This window comes from Lipotes vexillifer, unplaced genomic scaffold (genome assembly GCF_000442215.2).
Source record: "Lipotes vexillifer unplaced genomic scaffold, Lipotes_vexillifer_v1.1 scaffold419, whole genome shotgun sequence".
Classification (NCBI taxonomy): domain Eukaryota; kingdom Metazoa; phylum Chordata; class Mammalia; order Artiodactyla; family Lipotidae; genus Lipotes; species Lipotes vexillifer.
Window position 1 is genome coordinate 1624801 of NW_006786333.1, and position 24396 is coordinate 1649196.

At 35.7% G+C, this 24396-nt stretch overlaps 1 protein-coding gene across 1 annotated transcript in view; it reads left to right on the forward strand.

Moving 5' to 3' along the window:
- PIGK (phosphatidylinositol glycan anchor biosynthesis class K) overlaps window positions 1-24396 on the forward strand; it is a 135613-nt gene that overhangs the window by 58068 nt on the left and 53149 nt on the right. Inside the window, exon 9 of the mRNA XM_007458721.1 lies at window positions 3569-3741. Within this exon, the coding sequence (XP_007458783.1) occupies window positions 3569-3741 (173 nt within the window). The remainder of the gene's footprint in view (window positions 1-3568; window positions 3742-24396) is intronic.

Here is a 24396-nt window from a genome sequence, read left to right on the forward strand (position 1 = left end):
CTTAACTCTTGAAAGTATTGCAGAATCCACTGCTAAAGCATTAGCTGCCCAGAAAAGATCCTTAGACTCTGTGGCTAGAGTTGTTCTTGATTATAGAATAGTCCTTGATTATCTTTTAGCTGAACCAGGAGGTGTCTGTACCGCGGCCAATGCCACCAATAGGACTGACATTTCAGTCACTGAGCAAACCACTTGGCTTAAAAGGGTGACTCCTTCAACCGGGTCTTTCTTTGATTGGTTTGGGTCTTGGGGACCTGACTCTGAAGTGCCTTCCAAGTACTGGGAATTATCCTTCTTATAATAATCATAATAATCCCCCTGGCGGATCATATTCTCTCAAAAGCTTTCAATTCATGTGCGCAGTTGCTAGCTGCCAGGCAAATGATCTCCTAAGACTAGAAGGTCAGAAATGAAATGAAGAGAATGACCAACTTAAAATTTATGAAAAATTTATGAACCTGGAATCATGATCTGTGGATGTTACGGGAATTAAGCAAAAAAACGTTTTGGCCGCTCTCTATCCCCCATCCCCCCAGAGGCAATCTGCATGATAAAGCCCTTGTCATTTCCTCCCCCCACACCCCCCAAAGGAAGCCTGGCCTAACAAAATCTTTTCTTTTGCTAATAGCTCCCCGACTTTCCTCCTATAAAACCTATTTTGTACAACTCCTCAGAGCACCCTTCTAGTTGCTAGATGGGATGCTGCCTGATTCATGAATTGGCCTGTTAAAGCCAATTAGATTTTCAGATTAAAAAAATAATAATCATATGGTACTGTACAAAAACAGACACATAGAACAATGGAACAGAATAGAAAGCCTGGAAATAAAGGCATGCTTACTTATATGGTCAGTTAATATACAACAAAGGAGGTAAGAATATAAAATAGGGGAAAACACTCATGCACCCCAGTGTTCATAGCAACATTATTTACAATAGCCAAGATAGGGAAGCAACCATAAGTCTCCATCAATAGATGAGTGTGTAAAGTTGTGCTATATATACAATGGAATATTACTCAGCCTTAGAAAAGAATGAAATTCTGCCATTTGCAGCAACATGGATGGACCTAGAGGGTATTATGTTCAGTGAAATAAGTCAGAAAGACAAATACTGTATGCTATCAACTATATGTGGAATATAAAGAAAAAAACAGAAGTAGACTTATACAGAGAACAAACAGATGGTTGTCAGAGGGGTGGGTGAGTGGGTTCACAGGTGAAATAGATAAAGAGGATTAACAAGTACAAACTTCCAGTTAAAAGTAAATAAGTCATGGCAAAGTGATGTACAGCATAGGGAATATAGCCAATAGTATTGTAATAACTTTGTATGGTGACAGATTGTAAGTAGAATTGTCATGGTGATCATTTTGTGATGTATAAAAATATCAGATCATGGGCTTCCCTGGTGGTGCAGTGGTTGAGAATCCGCTTGCCGTTGCAGGGGACACAGATTGGTGCCCCGGTCCGGGAAGATCCCACATGCCGTGGAGCGGCTAGGCCCGTGAGCCATGGCCGCTGAGCCTGCGCGTCCGGAGCCTGTGCTCCGCAACGGGAGAGGCCACAACAGTGAGAGGCCTGCGTACCGAAAAAAAAAAAAAAAAAAAAAATCAAATCACTATGTGATACGTCTGAAACTAATATAATTGTTTCAATTATAATTCAATTTTTTTTAAAGTGGAAGTTTTTTGTTTTTGTTTTTAGCAGCAAAGAATATAATACTTATTTAGTGTTTGCCAAGCTCATTCAACTACTTTTCCTGCTTGCTTCTGCTAGTACCTAATAAAACCGACCAAGTTACTCATACAGGGACACCTTTGATATACCTCGAACTTTAATTTTATCTTTTTTATTTTATCTTTTATTTTGTTTATTTAGCCTTCTGTCTGTTTTGTCCTTGTTTGACATTTAACTTTCTTGATCTTCCCCCACCCTTTTTTCCTTCTTTGCTTCTTAATTTATATCCTGAACTCTTCTTTGTATTTCCTGTTATTGCTTTCCTGAACCTGGAAGGCAGTATGATGTTAGACTAATTAATCTCTTTGAGCCTTAGTTTGAAGGAGAGATAATAATTTTTGTATACCTCAAAGTTACTGGTAAGCTTAAATGAGAATATCTGCAAACTGCTTAACACAGCGCTTGGGACACTTTCATAAATTATAGTTGCTATGCCCTTCCCCATCCCTCTACTGTCGTGTTGGTGATTGTACCTACGCTGATAGTCTTGTCCCTACAAGTGGGCAAGTGCTGTGGGCTCTGGGTCCTTACTAGTGGGCCTGTAATGGTTTCCTTCATATATGCTGGGCTTCTGCCAAATTGAGTTCTTTGCCTTAACATGTCTCTGCAGCTGCTCCTTTATTAGGAATGTTATTTCCAATCTAATCTTCCTTTTCCTTCAGAAAATAGCTAAAGCCCCACTCCTTTTTTCTTATCCTCAAACACTAAGAAGTTTATCTTTTTCTGAAATAGAGCCTGTCCCTTTTTTTTCTACCTTGTTATGTTTATTCATTCTCTGACTAGACTTAAAGCCTTGAGGAGAGGACCCAAGTCTCATCAATTTTTGTATCCCCTATGGAAGGTAACTGTATGAAGTGTGTATAATAGACACTTTTTATGCTTTGCTGAGTGAATGAACATGTGTCTGGGGTTAGCAGACACTTGGTCCTGTCCAAAACATCCATACGACATTTAGCCCATGCCAAAAGGTCCTTGAAATTTGGTCTTTGTCCAAATGTTCATGAGCATATTTGGTTCATGCCAAATGGTTTTGTACAGGACCAAATATCAAGGACCTTTTGGCATGGACCAAATGTCCTGCAAAGGTCCTTGGTAATGCACTCATGTGGAATATCAGGAATAAGATTAACATAAAAAATATTGCGAGATCTGTGTAGTGGTGAAGTTGTAGTTTTCAGACTATTCTCTGGAGCACTATAGTATATTGAGGTGCTTTGGGTTTGTAATTTTTATCATGGATAAACTAAGAAAGTTATTTGATTTATAGAATGTTTTTTGTAGATTCACAGCAGGAGGATGAGGGGGATAGCTAGTGAACAGGCTACACTTAACTTCCTGCAATCCAGAGCAGCTCTGGTTTCATCTTTTTTACATATTGAGCTACTACATAATATTTTATTTGAATTTAAAGTTTGAATGAAGGGTCATGATTACAAAATGTTTAAAAAATGCTCTGGTAGGGCATTCCACTGAGATGGATGTAGATACAGAAAGAAAGCAATTCTCTTGTCATAGTGCTGCCTATGAGTTCTCATAAATAAGTGTTCAAAATAAACTTTGTAGCATATGATTTAAAAAAGTGAATGGTTTTTCGTTCCCTTGCCAGCTTCCTGTTTTACTGATAACCTATTCTAATGTCTGTAAAGCTTCTTAAGGTGTCAAGCATTATGATAGCAATGAAACTTTAATCTTTAGAACCAGTAGTTTCTTTAGGTTGGGAGAGCTTTGAAAATATATTACAGTCTACTATGTTGTATTAATGGATTTAATAAAAGTTGTATGAATATGTAAGCATGTGTATTTATTATTGTTGTACATATTTTTTTCAGTTTCAGGTATGCCCCAAAAGTCTATGTGTGTCTACTCCTGGACATCGCACTGATCTTTTTCAGAGGGATCCTAAAAATGTCCTGATAACTGATTTTTTTGGAAGTGTACGGAAAGTGGAAATTACAACAGAGACTATTAGTTTGCAGCCAGATTCAGGAATCATGGAAAGCAGGTATTCATCTTAAATTATTATTTGAATAGAGTATTCTAGTCCCGTGATTTGTAAACTTTTATGTAACATTGTATTAAGAGATGAAAATTAGTATTTATAAAGAAAATCACACATTTCTACCCATTCTTTACTTTTTGTAACCCCTATGCTTTTCAGATTAATGGGCAAAAGCTCTAAATATCAGTGGGAAGCTAAGATCTTGATTAGGGTTATGTTGTAGCTCCAAAATATGTTTGTAGAAGTATGAGTTCAGGCTTGGTTTAAAAAGGACTAAAACTTACACAACAACTGACTGTCTCAGAGCCATACTTTTCTGTCAGTAGAGGTATATATGATGGTTCAGAAGACCTTCATGATGGGGCAGGTGTGTGAATGTTTCAAACATTATTAACACTCTCTAACAATGTGTAGGTTGTCACCTATTGCAGTAGAAGGTGTTAAATGACATGGCACTGAATAGGGAAGTTGGCAGCTGGGCATTTAGAGTATAATAGGGCCCTAGGAATCTGGTAGATGCAAGGCAGATAAACGTATAAAGGGGAAGTGAGTGCCAAAAGAATATAGGTGCCAAATGTATACTTCAAACTATAACACAATGCTTGCATTTTCAGAATTTCTCTGGGCTCCAGCAATCTGATTAGTTCTCTGCCACGTGTTTTGGTTCATAGAGTGGGTGGTTTGTGAGCCTGGCTCAGTCCTATCTCTGGCTTTTGCCTAGTGTTATATTCTATTAATCTTGAAAAGTTTATCTTTAGGATTTCTTTGGGGGCTCTTAGTTATTGATTAGAGAAGAGAATGAGAGAGAGAGGTATAAGCCAAGTACTCCCCTTTTGGGGAATGGACTGTGTGTGTGTGAGTAGTGAGTGTGCGTGCGCGTATGTGTGTGTGTGTGTGTGTGTGTGTGTGAGAGAGAGAGAGAGAGAGAGAGAGAGAGAGAGAGAGAGAGATTGCGAGAGACTTGTTGATTTGGGGTATGTGAATTTAGAAGTATTTATAATGTTCTGCTTGTTTTCTTTTCTGTAAACATTTTTAAAGGCACAATACTTTGTTGGGATTAAATAGTGTCTCAGTTAATAGCCACTTTCTTGAACTATATAGACATATATTTTCCTAGCCATTAAACTTTGTTATTTGGGATTGTTTAATGCTGTCTATTGGAAACTCATACTCCAGGGAACTTTTCTGGATTGTCAAACAGCGGCATATAAATTACTTTTAATTTTGAAAATTTAAAAGATTTATGATTGAGCTTGTGAATGTTTTAGAAATAAATTAAAAAACTAGCAGTAAATTATTCCTTATGAAGATTTGAAATTGATATTATTAATTATTTCCTATTATGCATATTTAAAGTGTTGGATTTTTTCTTTTTCAATTTCCTATATGTGTTGGCTTAAAAAATATTTTCTTGAGACAGCAGGTGATACCCTCAACAATATCACTTTTATTTATTATTTAAAATTTCAAATTACTTTTGTAAAATAGCTAAACTATACCTTAATACTTAGCAACTGAAATTGAAATTGAGCTACTATACGTTTTTTACCAAATTCATTTTGTAATTTCCCTTGAAGTTAAGCCTGTAAAGATACAAGATATACCTTCTCTTAATCGTCTGAATATTGCATTAATTTCCTTTAGAGATAAGGACTATCTTTATACTTCTTCTGTGTTATTTTCTATTCTATCCACTTAACACAATATTAAATATATAATAATTGTACAATAAAAATGATTCCAGTGGAATTCTACTAAGTTTTATTTTATGTTCTGGAAAGGTGAAATTTTTGTCTCATAAAGTATCTCCATGTATTATTTCGAAAGCAAAAATTGTTGGTGCTGATAATTATCTTCATTTATCTATAATCAAGGAGAAAATTATATTAAGCATCAAAGCCAGATACCAGGCACTGTTTTTTGGTTTTGTTTTTTAAGTTATTTTATATTGGAGTATAGTTGATTAACAATGTGTTAGTTTCAGGTGTACAGCAATGAGCAGACACTGTTGAATTAGAGCACCCTCTAGTGTTTATAAATAAACTTTATTTAGAACATTGCTTACAGACGGTTTCATAATTACTGATATTTGTTATCCAGTTAATTTAGGAGGATTAAGTTCCCAACATGTTCCAGGAATGGATGATAGAAATATTATCTCATTATATATAGGTGCTATTTATGTGCAAATATGAATGGCAATTGGATGTTTGTTTAGAGAAAAGTATTATATATTCTTGAGAGATCAGCTATCACAAAAAACTACTTTATTAAGGAAATTATGGGCTTGAATGTATATGTATTTTTTCAGATTTTAGGTTAAAAACATCAATACAGTTACTGTTATTAAAATTGGCAGTTAAACTTTTAAGAATACTGCTTTCTACATATATTAAGAAAATAACAACTCATTTGTCCAGATTGTCCATATTTCATATTTTGTGTATTAAACTGAAGTCAGATATGATGGAGAGCATTAGTACATAAAGTTGACTGAAGTAGCTGTATGAAATAATTGGTGTTTTGTATGTCTTCTGACATATACATATTATATGAGTAAGGTACAGTCATATAAATACTTATATTGAGTAAGGTCATATCCTTACAGTCATATCCTTAGTAACAACAGTTGTTTCAGTGTATGTTTTACTTACTGTGTTTTTAATTTATTTACAAGAACAAATGAGGTAAAATAAGGACTGATAGCAATAAGCTTGGCTTATATAACTTAATTCTAAACTGCTTTATCTGAGAGTATATAGGTTCACTTTTGATAAATATGCAAACAGCCTGCCCTCAAAGAGTTGGACTTTCTGGAATGTAGTAATAAGTCCATGTCAGCGTTACTCAAGAGTACCAGAGTACCCTAACTATTGATACGTAGGGAAAATAGCGTTTAGCTTGAGAATGTAAAAATACAGGCACCAAAATGTAGAAGTGTAAATTCTGTAGGCATTACCTAAGAAAAAAATGGAATCTGGGGCAATATGAACTGTAAATGCTCAACTTTTGTCTTCGTTGTTAGATGACATCTTACCTAGTCTGACTTTTGCTTTAGGCTCTAAATTGAGGCACTTGATTCTATCTATTTTTTTGTTGTAATTTTATTCTGTTATACTAGAATTTCTTTCTCTCTTTAGGCAGTCTTTAGCAACTGAAAATTTTGAATCTAGCAGGAAATTTGAGGCTGGACTCTTTTCTTACAGATTTCTTATAGATAGAGGGGTGAAAATAGGCTAACAAGGTCAGTCTGTGTTTTGAACACCACAGTAGGACTCTTTCAAGACCTCGGTAAGGAAGTCCCCACCTTATATAGGAGGTCAAAGATCAGACAGTTGTTGTCACAGAGATTAGATTTTGAGCCTTTTCCATGTGCTTCATGCTTTATATAACATATTATCTAGGACGGTTGGATTGTAAATAGTAGACTCCAACCTAAGCTAGCATTATTTCCTTAAAGATATTTATATATAGGTATTCTGTGTTTTATGGAACCCAAGGGCAGGCCTCAGTAAGGGACTGGAATCAGGAACCAGAAATCAGTCAGAAATGTGGGCAGTACTCCCTCTGTCTCCCTGTTCAGGTCTTTTCTTTCTCTGCTGCTCTGAATGTAGGGGATAGAATGTGTGCACACTACTCTTCTGGAAATTTATATCTGTTCTGGAGATTTATATCTGTTCTGTTCATGATAAAGCCCAGATACAGAATTAACTTGCTCATTCTCCATTTTAAGCTCCCCAGAGGGCTTCTTGATTAGCCCAGCTTGAGTACTGACCCAGCTGGGCAGTAGTGGGGTCATTTAACACAAAGTCATAGCTACTGGGGGGCCCATCCCATGTGGATAAGAGGAACCCTCCAAAAGGAAATTGGGAGCTATGCAGATACCCTCAAGGAAAAATTACATTAATCCCATTTAATTCACATAATTGCTTTATGAGGCAGGTGTAATTTTCCCATTAAATAGATGAGTAAAGTGAGGCTGAGAAAGGTTTAAGAAACCTGCCTAAAGTCCACATCTAACAAATGGTGAAATCAAGATATGAATCCAGGAATGCTTCCTACCTCTCAAAAATGTATATATTATTTTATTGTTTTATAATTTACGCTGAGTTGCTTTCTTTTAAAAGGATATAAAATATACATGATAGCACAATGAATTATCAGAAAGCAACTACTCAGGTAACCAGCAGAGAAAGAATTAGAACAATGTTGGTACCCTGGAAGGTTCCCCAACCCTTACACCCCTTCTCAATCTCTACCCTCTCACTCCCCCTCAAAGTTAACAGTGATCCTGTCTCTTATGGAGTTTACTTTCTTGCTCTTCATCTTAGTTACATCACCTAAACGTGTATCCCTAAACGTTATGTTTTGTTGCTCTTGCTAGTACTATGTTTTTGGAATTCATTTACGTTGTTGTATGCAGCCGTGGTTCTTTTTTTTTTTTTTTTTTTTTTTTTTTTTAAAATTTTTAATTTTTAGTATATAGTTCTGAGCTTTGACAAATGCATACACTTGGATCATCACCATTGCTAATCCATCACTACAAAAATTTTCCTTATGCTCCCTTTTCTCCAATCTCTCCCTCATATCCCACTGATCTGTTTTCTGTCCCCACAATTTTGTGTTTTCCAGAATGTCATATAGATAGAATCGTATATTCTGTACTCTTTTGAGTCTGGCTTTTTTTACTGCCATAATGCATGTCAGATTCATATCTGTTGTCACATGTATCAGTAGTTGGTTCTCTTTTATTGCCGTGTTGGAGGACATTTGTTTTTGTCCCCTAGTTTTTGACAATTAAATGAAGCCACTATAAATGCATACAAATATAAGTTTTCATTTCACTTGAGTAAATATAGCTAAGAGTAGGTTTGCTGGGTCACATGGTAGTGCATGTTTAACTTTATAAGAAACTTCCAAACTATTTGCCATAGTCACTGTACCATTTACATTTCCACAAATAATTGTTCCACATCCTTAATTACACTTGGTATTGTCTTTTTAATTTTAGCTATTCTAATAGGCATGTAGTAATATCTCATTATGATTTTAATTTGCATAACCCTGATTGCTAAGGACATTGTACATCATTTCATGTACTTTTTGGTCATTCATACATGTTTCATGAAGTGCCTATTCAAGTGTTTTGCTCATTTTTTAAAAATTGGGTTGTTTTCTTACTGAATTGTAAGATTTCTTTATATATTCTGGGTCTAAGTCCTTTGTCAGATATATGTAATGCAAATATTTTTTCTTAGTCTTTGGCTTGCCTATCATATTGTTTTTTTTTTTTACTGTGTCATAATATTGACCTTCAGTCTAGTAATCCTCCACTGTAACAGCTCCTTTACTTTGCAGTGAAAAATGATTTGTATATTTTTTACCTCTGAGTCCTTGTGGGATTTTTTTTTTATTCAAACAGAAAGTCACAAAAATTATAATATCCTCATCAGTTTACTCAGTCCCATGTAATTAATTTTTTTTTCATCTTGATCTTTTGTTAGCACTTTTATGAATTCGTCACTATTCCATTAGAGTTCTGAAAATGCTTATTCATTCAGTTCAGCAGTATAGTCAGTTACCAGAAAGCTGTACTTGTCAGAGTCTTTTCCATGAATTCCTTGAAGATGAAACCCTTTTATAGGAACATTTTTGCAAAAGCATCAGAGTACACCAAGAACTGTTTGTAAATGATAAAAGACTTGAAAATGACCATGGTTAAAGATTTGATGAAAGTTCATAATAATGCAATTGACAAGTAAATTTAGTTATTTCTGAGATATACATTTTAAAGTAATAACTAGAATTATGACTTATAACATTACACCAGAAAATATAACATTTTTAGAAATTTCAAGTAATGTCTGAAACATTTATATTAACATATTTACATACAAAAACCCAAAGAAAGTTTAGTATTAGTTGTTTTTTTGGTTTGTTTTTTGTTCTTTTATACTGCAGGTTCTTATTAGTCATCAGTTTTATACACATCAGTGTATACATGTCAATCCCAATTGCCCAATTCAGCACACCACCATCCCCACCCCACTGCGGTTTTCCCCGCTTGGTGTCCATACGTCTGTTCTCTACATCTGTGTCTCAACTTCTGCCCTGCAAACCAGTTCATCTGTACCATTTTTCTAGGTTTCACATACATGTGTTAATATACAATATTTGTTTTTCTCTTTCTGACTTACTTCACTCTGTATGACAGTCTCTAGATCCATTCACATCTCAACAAATGACTCAATTTTGTTCCGTTTTATGGCTGAGTAATATTTCATTGTATATATGTACCACAACTTCTTTATCCATTTGTCTGTCGATGGGCATTTAGGTTTTTTCCATGACCTGACTATTGTAAATAGTGCTGCAATGACATTGGGGTGCATGTGTGTTTTTGAATTATGGTTTTCTCTGGGTATATGCCCAGTAGTGGGATTGCTGGATCATATGGTAATTCTATTTTTAGTTTTTTAAGGAACCTCCATACTGTTCTCCATAGTGGCTGTATCAATTTACATTTCCACCAACAGTGCAAGAGGGTTCCCTTTTCTCTACACCCATGCCAGCATTTGTTGTTTGTAGATTTTCTGATGATGCCCATTCTAACTGGTGTGAGGTGATACCTCATTGTAGTTTTGATTTGCATTTCTCTAATAATTAGTGATGTTGAGCAGCTTTTCATGTGCTTCTTGGCCATCTGTATGTCTTGTTTGGAGAAATGTCTATTTAGGTCTTAATGCCCATTTTTGGATTGGGTTGTTTGTTTCTTTAATATTGAGCTGCATGAGCTGTTTATATATTTTGGAGATTAATCCTTTGTCCGTTGATTCATTTGTGAATATTTTCTCCCATTCTGAGGGTTGTCTTTTCATCTTCTTTATGGTTTCCTTTGCTGTGCAAAAGCATTGAAGTTTTGTTAGGTCCCATTTGTTTATTTTTGTTTTTTTTTCCATTACTCTAGGAAGTGGATCAAAAAAGATCTTGCTGTGATTTATGTCAAAGAGTGTTCTTCCTATGTTTTCCTCTAAGAGTTTTATAGTGTCCGGTCTTACATTTAGGTCTCAAATCCATTTTGAGTTTATTTTTGTTTATGGTGTTAGGGAGTGTTCTACCTTCATTCTTTTACATGTAGCTGTCCAGTTTTCCCAGCACCACTTATTGAAGAGACTGTCTTTTCTCCATTTATATCTTTGCCTCCTTTGTCATAGATTAGTTGACCATAGGTGCATGGGTTTACCTCTGGGCTTTCTATCTTGTTCCATTGATATATGTTTCTGTTTTTGTGCCAGTGCCATATTGTTTTGATTACTGTAGCTTTGTAGTATAGTCTGAAATCAGGGAGTCTGAGTCCTCCAGCTCTGTTTTTTTCCCTCAAGACTGCTTTGGCTATTCAGAGTATTTTGTGTCTCCATACAAATTTTGAGATGATTTGTTCTAGTTCTGTAAAAAAATGCCATAGTTAATTTGATAGGGATTGCTTTGAATCTGTAGACTGCTTTAGGTAGTATAGTCATTTTCACAATATTGATTCTTCCAATCCAAGAACATGGTATATCTCTCCATCTGTTGGTATCATCTTTAATTTCTTTCATCAGTGTCTTATAGTTTTCTGCATACAGGTCTTTTGCTTCCCTAGGTAGGTTTATTCCTAGGTATTTTATCCTTTTTGTTGCAATGGTAAAATGGGAGTGTTTCCATAATTTCTCTTTCAGATTTTTCATCATTAGTGTATAGGAATGCAAGAGATTTCTGTGCATTAATTTTGTATCCTGCAACTTTACCAAATTCATTGATTACCTCTAGTAGTTTTCTGGTGGCATTCTTAGGATTCTCTATGTATAGTATCATGTCATCTGCAAACAGTGACAGTTTTACTAGTTCTTTTCCAATTTGTATTCCTTTTATTTCTTTTTCTTCTCTGATTGCTGTGGCTAGGACTTCCAAAACTACGTTGAATAATAGTGGTGAGAGTGGACATCCTTGTCTCATTCCTGATCTTAGAGGAAATGCTTTCAGTTTTTCACCATTGAGAATGATGTTTGCTGTGGGTTTGTCATATATGGCCTTTATTATGTTGAGGTAGGTTCCCTCTATGCCCACTTTCTGGAGAGTTTTTATCATAAATGGGTGTTGAATTTTGTCAAAAGTTTTTTCTGCATCTATTGAGATGATCATATGATTTTTATTCTTTAATTTGTTAATATGGTGTGTCACATTGATTGACTTGCAGATATTGAAGAATCCTTGCATCCCTGGCCTAAATCCCTCTTGATCATGGTGTATGATCCTTTTAATGTGTTGTTGGATTCTGTTTGCTAGTATTTTGTTGAGGGCTTTTGCATCTATATTCATCAGTGATATTGGTCTGTAATTTTCTTTTTTTTGTAGTATCTTTGTCTGGTTTTGGTATCAGCATGATGGTGGCCTCATAGAATGAGTTTGGGGGTGTTCCTTCCTCCACAATTTTTGGAAGAGTTTGAGAAGGATGGGTGTTAGCTCTTCTCTAAATGTTTGATAGAATTCACCCGTGAAGCCATCTGGTCCTGGACTTCTGTTTGTTGGAAGATTTTTAATTATGTTTTCAATTTCATTACTTGTGATTGGTCTGTTCATATTTTCTGTTTCTTCCTGGTTTAGTCTTGGAAGGTTATACCTTTCTAAGAATTTGTCCATTTCTTCCAGGTTGTCCATTTTATTGGCATAGAGTTGCTTGTAGTAGTCTCTTAGCATGCTTTGTATTTCTGCGGTGTCTGTTGTAACATCTCCTTTTTCATTTCTAATTTTATTGATTTGAGTCCTCTCCCTCTTTTTCTTGATGTGTCTGGCTAATGGTTTATCAATTTTGCTTATCTTCTCAAAGAACCAGCTTTTAGTTTTATTCTTTGCTATTGTTTTCTTTATTTCTATTTCATTTATTTCTGCTCTGATCTTTATGATTTCTTTCCTTCTGCTAACTTTGGGTTTTGTTTGTTCTTTCTCTATTTCCTTTAGGTGTAAGGTTAGATTGTTTACTTGGGATTTTTCTTGTTTCTTGAGGTAGGCTTGTATACCTATAAACTTCCCTCTTAGAACTGCTTTTGCTGCATACCATAGGTTTTGGATCGTCCTGTTTTCATTGTCATTTGTCTCTAGGTATTTTTTGATTTTCCTCTTTGATTTCTTCAGTGATCTCTTGGTTATTTAGTAATGTATTGTTTAGCCTCCATGTGTTTGTGTTTTTTATGTTTTTTTCCCTGTAATTCATTTCTAATCCCAGCGTTGTGGTCAGAAAAGATGCTTGATATGATTTCCGTTTTCTTAAATATACTGAAGCTTGATTTGTGGCCCAAGATGTGATCTGTCCTGGAGAATGTTCCATGCGTACTTGAGAAGAAACTGTAATCTGCTGTTTTTGGGTGGAATGTCCTATAATTATCCATTAAATCTACGTGGTCTATTGTGTCATTTAAAGCTTCTGTTTCCTTATTTATTTACATTTTAGATGATCTGTTCATTGTTGTAAGTGAGGTGTTAAAGTCCCCCACTATTATTGTGTTACTGTCGATTTTCTCTTTTATAGCTGTTAGCAGTTGCCTTATGTATTGAGGTGCTTCTATGTTGGGTGCATGTATATTTATAATTGTTATATCTTCTTCTTGGATTGATCCCTTGATCATTATGTAGTGTCCTTCCTTGTCTCTTGTAACATTCTTTATTTTAAAGTCTATTTTATCTGATATGAGTATAGCTTCTTCAGCTTTCTTTTGATTTCCCTTTGCATGGAATATCTTTTTCCATCCCCCCACTTTCAGTCTGTATGTGTCCCTAGGTCTGAAGTGGGTCTCTTATAGACAGCATATATATGGGTCTTGTTTTTGTATCCATTCAGCAAGCCTGTGTCTTTTGGTTGGAGCATTTAATCCATTCACGTTTAAGGTAATTATTGATATGGATGTTCCTATGACCATTTTCTTAATTGTTTTGGTTTGTTTTTGTAGCTTATTTTCTTCTCTTGTGTTTCCCACTTAGAGAAGTTCCTTTAGCATTTGTTGTAAAGCTGGTTTGGTAGTGCTGAATTCTCTTAGCCTTTGCTTGTCTGTAAAGCTTTTGATTTCTCCATCAAATCTGAATGAGATCCTTGCCGGGTAGAGTGATCTTGGTTATAGGTTCTTCCCTTTCATTACTTAAATATATCATGCCACTCCCTTCTGGCTTGTAGAGTTTCTGCGGAGAAATCAGCAGTTAACCTTATGGGAGTTCCCTAGTATGTTATTTTTCGTTTTTCCCTTGCTGCTTTCAATAATTTTTCTTTGTCTTTAATTTTTGCCAATTTGATTACTATGTGTCTTGACGTGTTTCTCCTTGGGTTTATCGTGTATGGGACTCGCTGCACTTCCTAGACTTGGGTGGCTATTTCCTTTCCCGTGTTAGGGAAGTTTTCAACTATAATCTCTTCAAATATTTTCTCTGGTCCTTTCTGTCTCTCTTCTTCTTCTGGGACCCCTATAATGTGAATGTTGTTGCATTTAATGTTGTCCCAGTGGTCTCTTAGACTGTCTTCATTTCTTTTCATTCTTTTTTCTTTATTCTGTTCCGTAGCAGTGAATTCCACCATTCTGTCTTCCAGGTCACTTATCCGTTCTTCTGCCTCATTTATTCTGCTATTGATTCTTCTATTGTAGTTTTCATTTCATTTATTGTATTGTTCATCTCTGTTTGTTTGTTCTTTAATTCTTCTAGGTCTTTGTTAAACATTTCTTGCATCTTCTCGATCTTTGCCTCCATTATTTTTCTGAGGTCCTGGATCATCTTCAGTATCATTATTCTGAATTCTTTTTCTGGAAGGTTGCCTATCTCCACTTCATTTAGTTGTTTTTCTGGGGTTTTATCTTGTTCCTTCATGTGGTACATAGCCCTCTGCCTTTTCATCTTGTCTCTCTGTGAATGTGGATTTTGTTCCACAGGCTGCAGGGTTGTAGTTCTTCTTGCTTCTGCTCTCTGCCCTCTGGTGGATGAGGCTATCTAAAAGGCTTGATGGGAGGGACTGGTGGTAGGTAGAGCTGACTGTTTCTCTGGTGGGCAGAGCTCAGTAAAACTTTAATCCACTTGACTGTTGATGGGTGGGGCTGTGTTCCCTCCCTGTTGCTTGTTTGGCCTGAGGCAACCCAACACTGGAGCCTACCTGGGCTCCTTGGTGGGGCTAGTGACAGACTCTGGGAGGGCTCACAACAAGGAACACCTCCCGGAACTTCTGCTGCCAGTGTCCCCGTACCCAGGGTGAGCCACAGCCACCACCACCACCCCCCCGCCTCTGCAGGAGACCCTCCAGCACCAGCAGGTAGGTCTGGTGGTGTCACTGCTCCTTCCCCTGGGTCCTGATGCATACACTACTTTGTGTGTGCCCTCTAAGAGTGGAGTCTCTGTTTCCCCCAGTCCTGTCGAAGTACTGCAATCAATTTCCACTAGGCTTCAAAATCGGATTCTCTAGGAATTCCTCCTCCTGTTGCTGGACCCCAGGTTGGGAAGCCTGACGTGGGGCTCAGAACCTTCACTCCAGTGGGTGGACTTCTGTGGTATAGGTGTTCTCCAGTCTGTGAGTCACCCACCCAGCAGTTATGGGATTTGATTTTACTGTGATTGTGCCCCTGCTACTGTCTCATTGTGGCTTCTCCTTTGTCTTTGGATGTGGGGTATCTTTTTTGGTGAGCTCCAGTGTCTTCCCGTCGATGATTGTCCAGCAGCTAGTTGTGATTCTGGTGCTCTCGCAAGTGGGAGTGAGAGCACGTCCTTCTACTCCGCCATCTTGGTTCCTCTCCCTTGCCTGTCATATTCTTAATGTCTTTTGTTGACGAGTAGGAGATTTAATATTGATGAAGTTCATTTATCACTTTTTCTTTATGCTTAATGCACTTTGTACAAGGATTTTGAAGCTAAATCAAGGTCATAAAGACTTTATTTTCTTCTAGAAGTTTTATACTTTTACCTTTTAAATGTAGGCCTATGATTTATTTTGAATTAATTTTTGAGTATAGTGTTAGGTAGGGGTTGAGGTTCATTTTTTTCCATATGGATATCTAGTTATTGCAGCACCATATATTGAAAAGATTGAATTTCTTATTGCATTACGTTGGTGCCTTTGTCAAAAATCACATGACCATGTATATATGTGTGGGTCTGTTTCTGGATTGTACTCTGTTGCATTGAACTGTGTCTCGTTTATACCAGCATTGCACTGTCTTGATTATTTTAGAATTATAAGTCTTGAAATAAGATTGTATAAGTCCTACAAATCAATTTTTCTTTTTTAAAGGTTCTTTTGACTATTCTAGATCCTTTGTTTCTATATAAATTTTAGAATCAGCCTATTTCTAAAAAAAAAAAAAAAGCCTACTGGAATTTTGATTGGAATTGGATTGACTCCATGTATTAATTTGTATAGACAAATTGTTAAGGAGTATAGACACCTTAACAATATTGAGTCCTCTATCCATGAACGTATCTCTACATTTATCTAGATCTCCTATAATTTCTCTCTGCATTGTTTTATAGTTTTCAGTGTAGAGGTCTTCCACACTTTTCATTAAATTTATTCCTAAGTAATTTTGTTTTTCATGCTATTTTTAAAGTGACATTTAAAAAATTTTTAAGTGTTTTTTAAAGTATTTTTAAGTGATATTTTAAAAATTTATTTTCCATTTGTTGCTCAAATATAGAAGTACAATTAATTTTTATATTGACTGTGTTCTGGGATTTTTATTGATTCTGGTATTGATCAACTCAATCACAATCAAAATCCCAGCAGGCTTTTTTCTGTAGAGATTGACAGACTGATTCTAAAATTTATATGGAAATGTAAAAGACCTACTATAGTATTTATCATTTATCATTGAACATATGAATTCTAGTCTCTATTTATAATGTTTACTAAGAAATTAAATCGAATTTAATTGTACAAGTCGAAACATGTGTTTTGAAATTGGCCAAAATAGATTGTGAGGAATGTGAAACTTTGTGATCAAACAATTCGCTGAAAATTGTTCATAGTAAGTTGATATGATTATGAAACTTTATGAACCAAAGATTTGTCAAAATGGCTCAAACAGTATTTGATAGGATTTCTCCCCTACTATTCTACATATTTTTCAAAGTGATTAATTTACTCATTGGCATAATTCTATATTACCTTAGGCATGTTATTTGGCCTTTTTTTTTTTTTTTTGCGGTACAGAGGCCTCTCACTGTTGTGGCCTCTCCCATTGCGGAGCACAGGCTCCAGACGCGCAGGCTCAGCGGCCATGACTCACAGGCCCAGCCGCTCCGCGGCGTGTGGGATCTTCCTGGACCGGGGCACAAACCCGTGTCCCCTGCATCGGCAGGCGGACTCTCAACCACTGCGCCACCAGGGAAGCCCCTGTGACTCTTTTAATCTCCTCACTAATTGTAATATTGTTGCTTTGTCCCACTAAATTAAGGTTTAATGTCCTAAACGAGTTAAATCAACTTAATGTCTATTATCTGATGTTATAGAGGGTATTACAGAATAATAATCAAAGGCAGGGTCATTGGAATCAGTCTGCTTCTGAATTCAGAGCCTCTGCCATTTACTAGCTGTGTGCCTCAGGCAAACCACTTGATTTCTTTGATTCTCAGTTTCTTCATCTGTAAAACTGGAATAATCATTCCACTTTATAAGGTTATTAAGAGAATTAATCTCCATTTTGCTCATAAATCTCTTCTAGAAGTGCTCAAATACAGTAAAGTGCTCAATAAATGTTAACATTATTGAGAGAATATATCACATGTACTGATAAACATTATTGCTAGAATTCTATTTTTAGTGTATTTTTTGTCATTTGTAAAAACTATTCTGCTTTTGTTAACCTAGTATTAGAAAGGAGGGATTTCTTATCTGGAGGTTTGTCATTTGGAGAAGTGCTGTAAAGAATTGGGAAATTGTGTTTTACCAGAAGGTGGCAGTAGAATTACATATTTGTACATATGGAACTTTTTATTTTTTTAATGCTATAGATTGGGGTAGGTTGTACTTTCAAATAAATCACGGTATTTGTTTCTTTAGACCATTGACAGGAGGAAAAGACTTGATATTGAATTGTCAGTTTAAAGAAGTATGGTAAAAAAATTCTCTCTGTATGTAAGTTGCCTTGCTTTAATAAACCTAGTTATATGGAATTTTGGCTATAAACTAGGTAAATCTACAGGATCTTTCTGAATTGCTACTTTTCTGGCATATTTTTAGGAATTAATTTATATGTTATAAAGTACTTAATAAATTAAAGGGTCAGAAAAAATCTTAAGATGTTTGTGAAGATTATGATTAATTAATAATAAGGATAAAACAGTTCTTATTTATAATTTATCAGTAGGGAAAAACTGGATTCAGTTTTTTAACAATTGATTTATATACAGCACTTTAGGATTGAAGCTGTTAAGTAAAGCAAGAGGCAGAAGACATTTACATTAATAATATAAATCTGTAATCCCATTTCAAAAATTGCCACTTTTGTTGAAATCATGGTATACCTTGTTACATGGTTTCCAAAAATTCTACAGGTGAGGTATTGTCTAATTGTCCCTTCTGGTGCTACATGGAACCTTTAAGGCAGTCTTACATAGGTAGAAAGAGTATGGAGATGAATGGACTTGTATTCAAGTTTTGGTTTGGTTCCTGGCTTTACATCTTAAAGCACATTACTTTATCTGTAGAAGGGTGATCTACCTTCAGAGTTATTTTGAGGATTGGGGATAATGTATATAAAATGAGCATACTTTGTCAATGACTTTTTAAGAGCATACCATGTAAAACTCATCACAGCCATACTGATGTCTCTTCTCCAGTGCAAAAGATACACTGGAAGTGTTGCCATCTTTATTTGATGTACTATAGCTCTGTTTATATAGCTTGATTTGCATTTTTACCTGCCATGCCACACTTTGCCCATATGACAGGAATTATTATCAGGTTGGCCTTCCTATACTTACTCATGTAGTTGATTTTTTAAAAACTCTATTTTAGACTGTACTGTATGCTTATTTCATTGTGTTTTTATTTTACCAACAATTATCTTATAAATACTAGTTCATTATTGCAGTCTATTAGTCTTTCAGTATACTTATTCTGATATCATGATATTAGTGTATCTGTAGGTTTTATTGTGGGGGAAAAATGAACCTGGTAAGGGACAGAGCCATGAGGTCTTTACTAGCAATATCCTCATGATTGATAGCCATTTTGTGGCACAGCTATTAAGTTTATAAGACTACTGTGATTTTTCTCAGGGGTATTGGATGATTTGACATTTCATGACAATTTGTGTGTGTGTGTGTGTGTGTGTGTGTGTGTGTGGTATGCGGGCCTCTCACTGCTGTGGCCTCTCCCGTTGTGGAGCACAGGCTCCGGACGCACAGGCTCAGCGGCCATGAGTCACGGGGCCAGCCGCTCCGCAGCGTGTGGGATCTTCCCAGACCAGGGCACGAGCCTGTGTCCCCTGCATCGGCAGGCCACTGCGCCACGAGGGAAGCCTGACAATTTTTTTTTTTTAAATAAAGCCAAACTGTACCTAAAAACTGCAAGTAAAGTCATTTATGTGATTTTTCATTAAATTGGTATAACTTAGTAAATATTATTTAAAGTATTTTTTTTTGTAAATGTAATAGATTTCCTACAAAGTGGCAGAAAATTAAGAATGCTTATTTCAAAATTGATTTTCTCATAAAAATGAAAAGCAGGAGACTTAAAAAAAATTGTTTGGTTTTTGATTGTGTCCTGGTAATATAAATAGTACTTTAATATTTATGTGAGAAAGGGAACATATTATATTTCTTCATGAAACAAACATTTATGGACAATTTTCATTTGAGCTACAGATTACATTAATCTATTCAACATTGACTAACTCTATTATTCTTCATCTTTGTTTCAAATTCATGTATATGAAGTTCTTGTCTTATTCAGTAATATTCCAGACTTTGCACTTTCTTTAGTTTGATGAAATTGTCATATATTATTCTGAAAGTACTTTCACTAAGAGAAGCATGCAGTTGATATTGTTAGGGAATATCTTTTTTCAGTGAAATTGGTCAACCTCATTTTAACTTCAATATTAAGAGCCTTTCTTTGTTCTTCATCTGATGGGATCAGTTTCTAATGTTAATATTTTCTAGTATGATTTCTCAAAAGTGAAAAACAAATGAAAATTAATGAAATACAAGAGTTCAGAGGGTATGATCTCAGAATATCTGAATTTGTCACATGATAACTAAGTGTAGATGCTAGCTGAGAATTACTTTGCACCACACTGAGTAGTAGATAGATATAGTTTAAATGGTCTGAACGACTTTGCCAGTGGTGAGCAATTTAAACTAGGTTGTATTAAAATTAGTGGTATATATAATTTTTTTTTTTTTTTTGTGGCATGTGGGCCTCTCACTGTTGTGGCCTCTCCCATTGCGGAGCACAGGCTCCAGACACGCAGGCTCAGCGGCCATGGCTCATGGGCCTCACTGCTCCGTGGCATGTGGGATCCTCCCGGACCAGGGCATGAACCCATGTCCCCTGCATCGGCAGGCGGACTCTCAACCACTGCGCCACCAGGGAAGCCCTATATATAATTTTCAATATGTTTATTTTGTTATACCAAATATATGTGTATTAAGAGTATGATCTTGAGAGATGGAGTAGGAACATAGTATTTCAGATTTCTATTAGATAATTTAAGGATTGCGTGCTTTAGGAAGATTATTTTGCACTTTTGCTTTAAGGTACTGAGATAGGTAACAATGAGTTATGTGATTAGACATAAATTATCAGTATAGGCAATCTATGGCTTGGAGATGTCACCCCCAGTTTCTGTTGCTTGCAGTAGGAGTTGTAATTGCTCTAATTGCTTTGCATAAACATGATGTATACATTTAAAATCTTATATTCAACGTTAGGGAAAGCTCTAACTTACGCTTTAAAAAATAACTGATATTCATAATGATTTCTATTTAGTGTGCTAAAACACTGTAATACATACCATCTAAATCAATGAAAATGATTAAAATACATCTGGTATGCTTTTAATGTTAAGGGTAGTTTTTTTCCCTAACTCTTAGAAAATTAGGCACAATAAAACCTTGAGTATCCAGAAATTAGGTAACTTCTAATAATAAAGAATACATGAAAGTTGCCAATGAGTTGGCTCTGAATATGAGAAATTCCATTTTTACCTTAGATGTAGAAACACAATCTGACTTCAAAGGCCTTTGGCATTCATAGTTTGAAATTTCATCAGAAGGAAACGTTTCTCAATAAAAGAATACTCTATAATATTCAGAAATAGATATAACATTGCACTTTTTCCAGGACAAGAAATTAATATAAATGAGTTAGAGAGGTGGTTTGAAGTTAACAATAAGGAACAATCATTTGACTTCACTTTCGGAATTGTTGCTGACTAGATGTTTCTGAAAAACTCCTCTGTTATAAAAAACCTAGAAGCTCTATAAATTACACAAAAAAAGTCACTTTTAAATACATAACTGAGCTACCAAGAAAGTAGTTGTGTGGAGACAAACACCATTGTTTGATGAATGGCATTTCTGGCTTTTCCCAGATTGAACTAGAACTGTTGGCACCTCCTTATTAAAGAAAAGGGGCTCACAGGTTCAACTTCGCATAATGTTTTTAGATAGTCACAGCTGGTGTTCCAAACATGCACATTCCCTAAACAGCTGGCAACAAGTTCAGATTCTTTGTCTCCCTTTGCAAGGCCTGCTTAGCCTTACTATAAAAAGAGTATCAGTGGGCTGGGTTGCTCTCCTAGAGCCAATCCATGATGTGTCCAGTGCACCTTAATCCAAACATGCCTTTTCAGAGGACGATGTGCTTTATCCTGCTGCAGGCTTTTTTATCTGTGAGGCAGAAAGTATTTGCAGGAGCCCACTGCTAAACAGTGGCTCTCAGTAGAAAGCTCCACTTTCTTCAATGACAGGGAAATCTCTTGGAGAAAACTTTGGTAAGGAGCTAAAATCCAAGTGGTAAGTAAACATAGAAGGCAGGGCTCCCTATAATTACTGCTATAGAAATCTCGAATTCTCAGTTACCATTGTTTTGTGTGAGGGTCAAGACAAAAGGCTGCGGGTCCATTTGTGGATAGGTGGGCTTAAGAAAATAACTGTCAGCTTAAAATTGATTACCCAGCTAAACTATCATTAAAGAATGAACAAACATAAGGACATTTTCACATATAAAAAAGCTGAGAGTGTTTTGAATCAGTACACGCTTACTTAACATCTAAAGGGATCACTTCCTGAAGAAGGCAAATGAGCCAGAAGAGAGAGGTCTGATTACAAATTAGTGAAAATGTGAGTAAATTTAAGCAAAAACTGAGTATATTTTATAATTATGATAGTAGTGATGATGATAATTATTTGAGGGAGTAAGATAAATCAAAGTGCTAATGTTTTTAATAGCAATATTATGTAGAAAGGAGAAGAAGTCATTGGTTTTAAAGAATTCTGAGGTTTTTTTGATGGGGGAAGAAAAAGAGTAAGTTTTAGTAGCTATGGACAGTAAGGTAAGTATGCATTTTACATTTTAAGAAGGACCACTGAATGACTAGAAACAGAAGAAATAAGATAAACAGTGCAGGAGAAAAAATGGAATTAGAAAACATCAGTGAGGAGGCAGCAAAGGAGTGAAGGTGAAACGGAAAAAACAGGAAGAGTGGAAATTGCAAAGTAAGAAGACAAATAATTATGTTGCTTACAACAGTAAATTTAAGTGAATTAATCTTAGTTTAAAACAGAGATCATCAAATTAGGATAAAAAGAAATCTAACTACAGACAGAAAACCGAATGACATTGCATACTGAAAATCAAAAGATTACCAGATAACTGCTAACAAAAAGAAAGCTTGTATAGTTATATTAATATTAGATAAAATAGGCTTCAGGAAAGGGTATTACTAAGCATAATGAGGGCAACTAATGGTCAAAGGTTTAACTCATCAGGAAGATAAAAGCATTTTAAGCTTTTAATTACCTAATAACATAGCCACAATATATATTTTTTAAATTTATATACTTAAAAAAGAGTTTGATAAATTCACAATTGTAGTAGAAGATTTCAGTGTCACATCAGAAATTGCTAAAAGATTCCCCCAAATGTTTTGAAATTGACGATATGAGCAACACAATTCAGTGATGGATTTCACAATTAGAGAATAAACATTCTTCTCAAGCCCAAACATGATTTAAAAAAATTGACCCATAGTTGGCCAAAAAGCACATCTTAACAACTGTGAAGTGTTTGTAATCTTATGGAGCATTTTTTTCTGATCACAATATAATTGTTAAAATCAATAACAAAAAAAGTTTATTTTATGTATTTTATTGTTTAAAATATATATGTGTGGAAAGTTAAAAACACACTTTGAGTTGTTCTTGGAATAAATAAAAATAACGATGGAAATTTAAAAAATACTTAGAATTGAGTGATAATGAAAAAATTTTTTTAAATATCTTATTTTTATTTTTAAAAATTTATCTATTTTTGGCTGCATTGGTCTTTGTTGCTGCATGCGGGCTTTCTCTAGTTGCCGTGAGTGGGGGCTACTCTTCGTTGTGGTGTGCAGGCTTCTCATTGCAGTGGCTTCTCTTGTTGTGGAGCGTGGGCTCTAGGCGCATGAGTTTCAGTAGTTGTGGCATGCAGGCTCAGTAGTTGTGACTCATGGGCTCTAGAGCGCAGGCTGAGTAGTTGTTGCACACCAGCTTAGTTGCTCTGCGGCATGTGGGATGTTCCCGGACCAGGGCTCAAACCTGTGTCCCCTGCATTGGCAGACAGATTCTTAACCACTGCGCCACCAGGGAAGTCCTGAAAAATTTAAATATCAAAAGTAGTAGGATATAGTTTCTGGTTCTGGAATGATGAAATAATTTGCCATAGGTTTATGATCCCACTAAGAACAATTGGAAAAGCCAGACAAAAATAACATTTTTAAAGATTTCAGAAGCAATGTGGACTGAGAAGGTAAAAATCTCGATTTGGGAGAACTTCTGAGAGATGAACTGAAAATCTATAGCCACTTTTCCACTGAGTTAATTTACTGATTCTGAGAGTAAGCCAAAGGTTGAGAATCTGGGTTTGGTGCAGGCAGTGGGTCATGCATTGCTTGTGGATAGAGAAATCAGCAAAAATTTTGGTGATTGTGTGAAGCTAGAGTGGCATAATTGTCACTCAATCAGAAATCAGTTTCCCTTTCAAGGTATTTGCCTTAATCACATGACCAGTTTCCTTTTCAAAATATTTGCCAAATTCTGAAGCTAAAGGAAAGCTAACTGCTAAGGAGAAAACTTCTGAAAACAAGAGCTGAATTTACTAGTCTTGCAATTTCTGAAGTGATAGAGATCTTCAGGATGTGAGTCTGAAGAATATGCCAGGTCAGAGTTGACAGTCCTGGAGATGGTGGTGAACTGACGCTGACATTTTCCAGCTACTTTCCCTTTGGATACACTTGCTGATTCTGGGTGCAGCAAGAGCAAAGATCAGCACACTATAGCCCATGGGCCAGGACTGGCCTGCTGCCTGTTTTGTAAATAAAATTTTTTTTGGAAAACAGACAGAGTCATTCCTTTATTCATTTACATATTGTCTGTGGCTGCTTTCATGCT